General features: G+C 37.7%; 2 protein-coding genes across 2 annotated transcripts; both read right to left on the bottom strand.

Annotated features, from left to right (window-relative positions):
* Positions 1-1,044: 1,044 nt before the first annotated feature.
* Positions 1,045-4,268, bottom strand: LOC111628749. Its single transcript, XM_023372592.1, has 2 exons — positions 2,245-4,268; positions 1,045-2,213 (listed from the first exon to the last, which is right to left on the bottom strand). The coding sequence occupies exons 1-2, from the start codon at positions 4,007-4,009 to the stop codon at positions 1,045-1,047; spliced, it is 2,934 nt and encodes a 977-aa protein (XP_023228360.1). The 5' UTR covers positions 4,010-4,268.
* Positions 4,269-4,281: 13 nt separating this feature from the next.
* On the bottom strand, positions 4,282-6,085 carry LOC111628779. Its single transcript, XM_023372621.1, has 2 exons — positions 4,342-6,085; positions 4,282-4,298 (listed from the first exon to the last, which is right to left on the bottom strand). The coding sequence occupies exons 1-2, from the start codon at positions 6,083-6,085 to the stop codon at positions 4,282-4,284; spliced, it is 1,761 nt and encodes a 586-aa protein (XP_023228389.1).
* Positions 6,086-9,847: the final 3,762 nt, after the last annotated feature.

Below are 9,847 nucleotides of genomic sequence, written 5' to 3'. Positions count from 1 at the left end.
CTTGTCTTTTTGAAATTAGTTACTAAAATAAAATGAAAGAAAAAGATTATAAAGTATAAGAATTTAACTCAAATTGTATAGTAGCAATAATAATAATAATATTTAAAAAGTGGGTTTCTTCATATCAAATTTATACTGTCTGATCAAACCAACTCATTAAACTTTGAATTACTATATGGTTTATAGTAAACCAAAAATTTTTTTGAAATATTTATTTAAGTGATAAAATCTAATTAAAGATATTAAATTTATAAAATGAAATTCTGATTATATACATTTTTTATAATCTCATCTCACCTCAATGTAAATTATTGTATGTCAACAAACTTTAAGAATAAATTTTACAACAATAAGGTAATTTATTTTAAAAAACAACTTATTTAATTAAGTTAACTAAAAACATAATAAAATTGTAGCACTATCTGTATTAGTTATGTATTAAAATACGTACAATTAGATTAGTTTTAAATATGTTTTAAAAACTTATATAGGCCTATAATATGATTACATCTATTTATTTAATATTAACTTATTATTAATTATGTTGTCATTTTAATTAATTTCTATATATTTAAATTTAGGCTATATTACTGGGTATTTATTTAAATATAATTAAGAAATAGTTTAAAGAATATTAAACTCCAAGAAAACGAAACTCTGATTGTAATTCCTTAAAATTTGTTTTTCATATGATAGATATAAACCATGCAAATAATTGTCTTTGTCAGTGAGCCTTCGCAATGTTTCCGGACAAATGATACAACGAAGCATAAACACTCTTAGTTACTTTTAATAAACTGAACCAATACAAGTTGAACAGATAAAAAATCGTCATCACACCATGCAATATGTAGACGCCATGTTTTTCGTCTTTTTTTTCGCTCGTTTTTTACAACCAATCCAATTAAAAAACAACCGTTATACACGCGCCCCCTGCCCAAACATACACTTTTTTCTGAACTAATACGATTGATACCGAACCTTGAAATAACACCTTGAAATAACAGTTTCAATATGACGCGGTTACAAGAACAATGTCACTAATTAGTTAATGAAGAGGAAGGGGCATATCTTCACAATAGGTCGCTTGAGCTGTTGACCGGATGCCAATTTGACTGTCACGACCCGTACACAATTGTCCTCTCCAGGATGAAGTTCACAAACTCTCGCCATTTTCCATTTTGTGGGTGGCAGATCGTCGTCCTTGAGTAACACTAACTCACCAATCTTGATGTTCTCCCTTTTGGCTGCCCATTTAGGTCGTTGTTGTAGGCGTGCAAGATATTCACGTTTCCACCGTCTCCAGAAATGTTGCAACATCTGTTGGCCTAGCTGCCATCGAGAAAGGCGGTTAGAATTGATGCTAGTGAGATCTGTCTCAGGAATTGCTGAAAGGGAATCGCCAATAATGAAGTGTCCTGGTGTGAGAACGGTGAGATCATTAGGATCACTGCTAAGTGCTGTGAGTGGTCTGGAGTTTAAGCAGGCTTCAATTTGACACAACAGTGTTTCCATCTCCTCATAAATCAGTCGATGAGGTCCAAGTTCCCTTTTTAGATGGTATTTCACTGACTTTACTCCAGCCTCCCACAGACCTCCAAAGTGAGGGGCTGCAGGAGGGCTAAAGTGCCATGAAATGCCTTCGTTGGCAAGCCAGTTGTATATCTCATTAGTATGTTGCCTGATTGAAACGTATTTAATGAATTTTTTGAGTTCTCGATCTGCTCCAATAAAATTGGTACCACAGTCACTGAAAATATCAGAGCATTTTCCTCGTCGAGCTACAAACCGCTTGAGAGCTGCTAAGAATGCATCTGTTGTCAATGCACTGACTAGTTCAAGCTGAACAGCTCGAGTGACAAAACACACAAACACTGCTAAATATGACTTGAATGAATGTTGACCTCGGCCCTTGATGACGCGAAGTTGAAAGGGGCCTGCAAAGTCGACTCCACACTTAAGGAAAGGACGAGCTGGATTCACCCGCATTGGCGGTAAGTCACCCATAAGTTGTTGGGCAGTTTCTGCACGTTGTCTCACGCACTGAATGCATCGTCTTATGTGATGTCGAATGGCGTCCCGGGCTCCAATTATCCAAAAACGTTGATGTAAGGTTGACATCACTAGTTGGAGACCTCCATGTAGTAATCTCTTATGCTCCATGTCTATGAGTAAATGTACAAGCTTGTTACGATGTGATAACAAGATGGGATGTGCTTGATCAGGAGTTATCTTTGCATATATGTGCTTGATCAGGAGTTATCTTCGCATATCTAAGTCTTCCGCCCACCCTGAGAATTCCGTTGCGGTCAAGATAGGGATGAAATTGTGTTATTTTACTTTTGCTTGGAAGCGGTTTGTTCTTCCTTAACGTCTCAATCTCGTGACAATTGTTGATAAATCTGTGTATGAATGCTGTGACTCTTTTTAGCTTAAACAATGATGAAAACGTGGTCAATAATGACTCATCCATTTGAGTGTAAGCCACAATGGTATGGATCTTCCTTTCTTCGACAGCACATTCTGCACTATTACATATCGCAGGATTTGTTTCTGGTAATTGAGTGTCATGAAGACAATGAGGGCTATGCCACCAAAGTGACTGAGATAGTAACTCAGTTGCTGAAATTCCTCTTGAAGCACAGTCCGCTGGATTTTCTTCGCTAGAAATGTGATGCCATTTGGCGTTGGGAATAGTCGTTTGAACTTCCGCAACTCGATTGGCAACAAATGTTTTCCAGCGTTGTGGAGATGATGATAACCAAGAAAGTGTGATCGTAGAGTCTGACCAGGCATGAACCTCGGTGATTGGTCTTCTTAGGGAGGACTGAATTGTTCTGATCAGTCTGGACAGAAGAACAGCTCCACATAACTCCAGTCTAGGCAAACTGGTTGTTTTCAAGGGTGCAACTCTCGTTTTTGCCGCTATGAGATGATCTTGACTACCATTATTATGAGACATAGTCCTCAAAAAAACAGCTGCTGCAAACGCCCTTTCAGATGCATCACAAAAGCCGTGTAGACTAATGTCTTCGATACTTGACTGACTAACACAACGTTGGATCTTGATAGTTCTAATTTGATCCAACTGGTCTCGAAATGCCTGCCACCTTTTCTCAAGGTCTCTCGGTAAATGATCATCCCAGTCTGATTTGACCTGCCAAAGTTCTTGAAGCATCAACTTTGCTCGAATAGTTACTGGTGCAATTAAGCCAAGCGGATCAAAGATCCTTGCAATATCTGACAACATTGTTCGTTTAGTACTATTGATGTGTTCTGGTAACGTGGTTGCAGTGAAGGAAAGATGATCAGTTGCAGGATGCCACTGAAGACCTAATGTCTTGACTGACTTCTCATTATCTATTTGAAATGGCAGTTGAATCTCTCTTAGTTCTGGTGAAACTGCATCTAGTACTAATGGGTGATTTGACACCCACTTCCGAAGATTAAACCCGCCCTGTTGTGTCAGTTGAATGAGTTCTGATTGAAGTCTAAAGGCTTCTTCTGTTGAGTTAGCTTCTGTCATCAGATCGTCGACATAAAAGTCTTGAGTAAGCACTGTAGCTGCCAATGGAAATCTTGCACCCTTGTCCTTAGCCAATTGTTGGAGGACCTTGGTGGCTAGATATGGTGCTGAAGCCGTACCATAGGTGACTGTTAATAATCGATAATCCTTAAGAGGCTCGGTTGGATGGTTCCTCCAAATGATTCTTTGAAAATCTCTGTCATCTGGATGTATCCAAATCTGCCGGTACATTTTCTCAAGATCCGCTACCATAGCAATAACTGGAAACTGAAACCGAATTAACAAACTGAGTAACTCATCCTGTATTCTTGGTCCAACCAGAAGCTCATCATTGAGTGAGTGTCCTGTGGTAGTTTTAGCCGATGCATCAAAAACAACCCGAAGCTTGGTTGTAGTACTTGTGTCTTTGAACACTGCATGATGGGGAAGATAATATGTCCTTGAAGGATTGAGATGGATTTCCTCCTGTCTAATTGCTTCCATATGTCCCAAGGATAAGTATTCATCCAAAAAAGATTTATATTGATTATACAGATTGTTGTTCCCTTGTAGCCTGTGTTCTAGTTGTTGAGACCGTCTAATGGCAGTCTTTCTTGAATCTCCAAGCCTGTGTGTGGAGTTTTTGAAAGGAAGACGAACCACATACCTGCCGGTTGAATCACGTGAATGTGTACTATAAAAAATGGTTTCAAACAGTTGTTCTTCTGTTGTTAAATGTCTTATTTCAGGCAATTCTTCCAATTCCCAGAATTTTTTTAGTTGATTATTAATACTGCAGTGATGAACCTTGACTGAAGCTGGTTGTTGGTTCATACCTATTGGTCCTGATAGTATCCAACCAAATACTGTGTTCAATGCGCTAGGAGTTCCTGGTGGTCCCTTGCACTGTCCTGGACAAATAATCTCATTGTAGACATCTGCACCTAGAAGTATATCTATTGTGCCTGGTTTATGAAAGGTTGGGTCCGCCAATTGAAGCCCCCATATATGTGACCAATTGGACGGGTCACAGTGGAAATTCGGCAAGTTTGTTGTCACATTTGGAGTAATTAGTGTTTCTACACAAATATCCTCTGACTTTCTTGAGGTAACCCTTATGTTAATGCATAAACTACTGGACGCGGTGCTAATACCTGTAGAATTAATTCCTGAAATAGCTACGTTAGATGGTTTCCGCTTCAGTCTAAGTTGCTGAACACAGCGTTCAGTAATGAAACTTGTTTGAGAGGCAGAATCCAATAGAGCCCGACATGGTTGTAGTTCTCCTTGAAAATTCCTCACTTGAATGATAGCAGTGGATAGCAATACTTGTCTATGCCCACTCGATTGCTTTGACATGTGTGACATGACTTCTGGTTCTACAACCCTGCTGGAGGTTGTTGCACTGTCATATGGCCCATCTTGATGTATAAGGGTGTTATGTTTATGTGAACATTTTTTGCAGTGACCTGCTTTACACTTTGTTGCCGGATGTCCAAGCTTTAAGCAGTTGTAGCATAACTCATGCTTCTTAATTAGATCTCTCCGTTCGTTCACCGATGCGCCCAAAAATGTCGAACATTTGAAAATTGGATGTGTGCCTTGACATATGGGACATGCTGGCTGCACAATACCATGGTATGCTGCAGCAGTTATTTGCTTGGACTGTGAAGACGGACGAAGTCTGGATGTTGGTCTTGATTGGCCAGAATGAATATTGGTTTGGGAAACAGCCAGTGCTCTAGCTCGCTGTTCTAAAAATGAAGTTATGTCTTTAAATGTTGGTTGTTCTGTGTCCTTCTGAGAAAGTTCCCATTGTCTACGAGATTCTTGATCCATTTTTTCTTTGAGAATATACAGCAGAATAGAGTCCCAATGTTGCACTGGTTGCTTTAATACCTTTAGTGCACGAATACACTCATTAGTTGTATCTAGTAAGTGTCGTAACGCAGTGGCTGATTCTTGTGCAATGTTGGGTTGCTTGAATAACTTCTGAATGTACGAATCAATTATTTCACGATTGTGATTGTATCTTCTTAACAATGTATCCCAAGCTTCCTGATAGTTTCCATCCGTGATGGAGATAGATTGAATCAATAAAGCGGCGTCCTGTCGTACTGACGATTTCAAATATTGGAGTTTTTGGGCACTAGATAGCGTAGAATTATTATGAACAGTGGCTGTGAATAAATCGCGGAAAGAGAGCCATTCGTCGTACTTGCCGTTAAAAACCGGGAGTTCCAATCTTGGAAGTTTAACTTCTGTTCCATTCGCACTGTTGTGTACTGAACTTATGGTTGCTGAATTTTGTTCAACAGTCATGAGTCGAATGGTCATGGCTTCCACGCGACCAATTAGTGTGTTATATTGAGCATTATGTACCTCAAATTCGTCTTCCAAACATTCTCCAATAATGTCTTGTTGTAACTGATCGATTTCGTCCGATAATGTGTTTAATTTTTTAAGATATAGTTGTGCCGTTACCTCACCGAGAGGTTGAACTCCATGTTCCTCTAATATGTTTTCAATTCTAGTTACCCGTCCCTTTAGTACCTTCCTTCTGTTTAAGAGTGCCTCCATCTTGAATCCTTAAGATGTCCTCCAATTCCCAATGTTTCCGAAATGCCTATACTATCCACGTGGTCGTATTGATTTTCGTCCGAGAAAAAATTAAACGGTACTCACTGTTTAAGTTTTCGGGTATCCGGCTGGATGTCGATGGATGAAATAGCTGATGTCTCTATTAGGCTTAACCCTCGTCAACCACACCAGAATCCGCCTCGACGGACCAATTAAATGTCAGTGAGCCTTCGTAATGTATCCGGACAAATGATACAACGAAGCATAAACACTCTTAGTTACTTTTAATAAACTGAACCAATACAAGTTGAACAGATAAAAAATCGTCATCACACCATGCAATACGTAGACGCCATGTTTTTCGTCTTTTTTTTTCGCTCGTTTTTTACAACCAATCCAATTAAAAAAACCGTTATACACGCGCCCCCTGCCCAAACATACACTTTTTTCTGAACTAATACGATTGATACCGAACAGTCGTCTTATCGATTTTTTATGTCTAACTGTTAAATTAAAAAAATAATAGACACATTATAAAAATCAGTTTACCGAACTCTTTAGAATGTTCTGCTACAAGCTTAAGCTTCCTGAACAGGGTGTTAAACAGAGATTTTTGTCGTGAAGCATCAATGCCTCAAATGAATAATCATCTCTATATTAGAAAATTAAGTTGCGCTAATTTGCAATAATAATAATTTTTAAAAAAACAGGAATTTAAAATAATATAACATTAAAGTTTTGTTGATTGTAACAAAAATTACAGCTCTAATTATATTTAAATTCAAAGGATATTGACACGTTTTTACTACAATAGCTATATCTAAGGTACGGTCTAAAGATACGGTGTTAATATTAATACAGTATCTTTAGACCGTACCTTGAATAACAGGATATTTAAAAATGAATCGAAAGCAGTTAATTTCCAATAATAATTTTAAAATAAAAGAATTTCATTTTTGTATTTATATATATAACTTTTGTTCTTTCAAAGTTGCTAATTTGAAATATCATTTTTCTTCTGTTTTTGAGTCAAGAGATGGTACAAATATTGCGTATAAGAGACTGGTTCGATAGTTCGCCGAGAACTTCTTTTGCAGGAATCTCTTATTAAAAGATCATCATTTTCAAAAAGTAAGTACAGTAGAACCCCTCTAATCCGTCACCTTTGGGACTGGGGGTATGGTCGGAACGCAAAAAAGGTCGGATTATCAGAAAAAAGTAAAATAAACGATATTCCTCTTTGTCCAGTCTTTGTAGCACCGCTAATTTTTGATTTAATGAAAGAGTAACGTGTTTACGTTTCACTCCTGACATGTTGAAAACACGCACAAAACTGTACACGTACACACAATGTAAAACATATACTGTAACGAACACAGAAAAACGCCACGGACGGTGAGTCACCGACGAGTCGGGACAAGTTTCTCGACTACGACCACGGTCGGATTAACCAGAGCGACAGACTAGCCGAGGGCGGACTAGAGGGGTTCTACTGTATTTTTATTTAAAAGTTTGCCTTTGACAAAAAGTTTGACTTAGACCTAATTCAAAATAAAAGTAAATCTTCAAAAATTCACAAGTTTAACATCAAAACATTTAAGAATCAATTTAAGGATGTAGTAAAATTTGATGCAATGAACGACCATTTAGACAAATATGTAAATATTTAAAATGTGTCTTTTAGAGGTTTAGTAAAGTTCATTAACTTATTATTGTAATATATACATAACTATTTTCCTATAACTATTTTCTTCAAAAGTACAGTCGATCCCCTATAACACGGTAGATACGTTCCGGTTTTTATGAATCCATTTTCTACGAGTCCAGCTAATCACAGCCCAGCACGTATGCAGTTTACGGACTACGGCTGTTTGAAAGGTTTCTTCCATAAAATTAATCGATCCTAGACTAATTCGACTCAACATTTACAAAATACGTATAATGTTTTGGGAATAATCCATATAAACTATTGTGAGATCAGCCAGGACGTAGATCTCAGTCTACGACACTTACGGCGCGCGATCGTGAGATCGGCTTTCGGAACTTTTTATAGAAGGGCTGTTATATTTAGGAAAAGGGGATTCAAGACTGTGAGGTCTTTATCCCAAATTGTCAGGGTCCCGACACCAGTTAATCAATCTTATTATACGCGGATTAACACGCGTATGCGATCTGATTCGGTCACACAAACAAGAGACATCCCAATTAAAAACGATATAATAGATTTAATAAAACAAGGAAATAAACTCATACAAACATATAAATGAACGAGAGATAGAACTACTACAACTAATATACAAATCGGTAGATAGCTATACTTCTATTATACCGAATGCGCGATCGAGAGAAAGAGCTCACAAAACGTTATAAAACATACGACCTGTTTAGTTGTCGTTCGTCTTCTTCTTGTAGGTAAGGGACACTTTGTAGATAAAGTTCATTACTTCTTCGTATGGGAGATCACTATGTGCACAAATATAAAAGTATCACTTCTATGTGCAGGCTCTAGACTTATTCTGTCTGTGACTCGTCTAAGGACGTTGGTCATCCGGAGGGAAACTTATGTGGAGTTTGTATGCTTTCGGATCAGTCGCTGAACTCTCCAAATTCAGACAAGTTCCCTCTATATCTTCTGCATACCGACCACTCATCGGCCAGTAACTCTTTCGTGAGAACGGATGAAAGGGGGGATGGATGAGGGGTAACCATTTCCCATCTGAGCTGGATTTTAACCAGATAAAGGAGTCAGAGGATGTTCTCTTCTGTAAAAGGAAGTAACATCTGTTATCTGCCTTTTCCCACATTAAAACAGTATTTTTTCTCACAAAACGAACGAATATTTTGTGACAATATTTAATATTATTAATAAAAATTATTAAATTAGACCCAGGGGCCTTTCGGGTCTCACACTATGCTATAAACAAAAAATTGTAGGATTACTTACCGAGTGTGCACCGTTCGACTACGCCGTTTCTTAATCTTGTTTTCGTCATGGAGATTGTCATCAAATGGCGCTCGCGTGCTTCCTGATAAATTATTTTTTTTGCGAAAAATTCGCTGAACTTTGGAGACCTCGTTAACATAAATATAATTTTTATGGACGTTAAATAATAAATGGTTTTTGGTAGGTCCGCTGCTCGTTTAAACTCAATCGTTTGTACAATTCTGTGGCGACACGAGTCGGCGATGACGTTTTACCGAATTATAGGAGATTTTTTAGCATGTTTGTACGAATACTGTCATAATTATTTTGCAGTGATATAGGAATCCGAACTGTAGGAACCCGTGTTATAGGGGGTCAACTGTACTTCTATACTATTATTATAAAGAGGTAATGTTTGTATGTATGTAAGTTTGTTTGCAGCAGGTAATCTCCGAAACTACTCATCCGATTTCAAAAATTCTTTCACCAATTAGAATGGAACCTCAGGGCGGACATAAGCTGTATATTATTCCGTTAAACATTCATATAAATTAAAATATATAATCTAGGTTAAGGCTTTTATGTCCAACAGATGGCGCTACGAGTACGACGCCCTAAGTTTGCTTTTCTGTGAGGCATTACGCTTTTCTGTGAAAATAAACTAAAGCAGATCATCTTCTATCTATCTATATAAATAAAAATGTAATGTTCGTTTGTTCCTACCGATTCCTTTGAAATTTTGGCTCAACGCTGCATTCGAATACGCACGTGTTTTTATATAATATACGTGTCGAAATTCCCCCCACTGAAGGGAGATGGTTAGGATTAAGGCTTACCGT

Source organism: Centruroides sculpturatus, unplaced genomic scaffold, assembly GCF_000671375.1.
Source record: "Centruroides sculpturatus isolate CEXI.00-Female unplaced genomic scaffold, Cexi_2.0 scaffold634, whole genome shotgun sequence".
Classification (NCBI taxonomy): Eukaryota; Metazoa; Arthropoda; class Arachnida; order Scorpiones; family Buthidae; genus Centruroides; species Centruroides sculpturatus.
The sequence above is the reverse complement of the archived record's forward strand: the minus strand, read 5'-3'. Positions and strand labels throughout refer to the sequence as shown.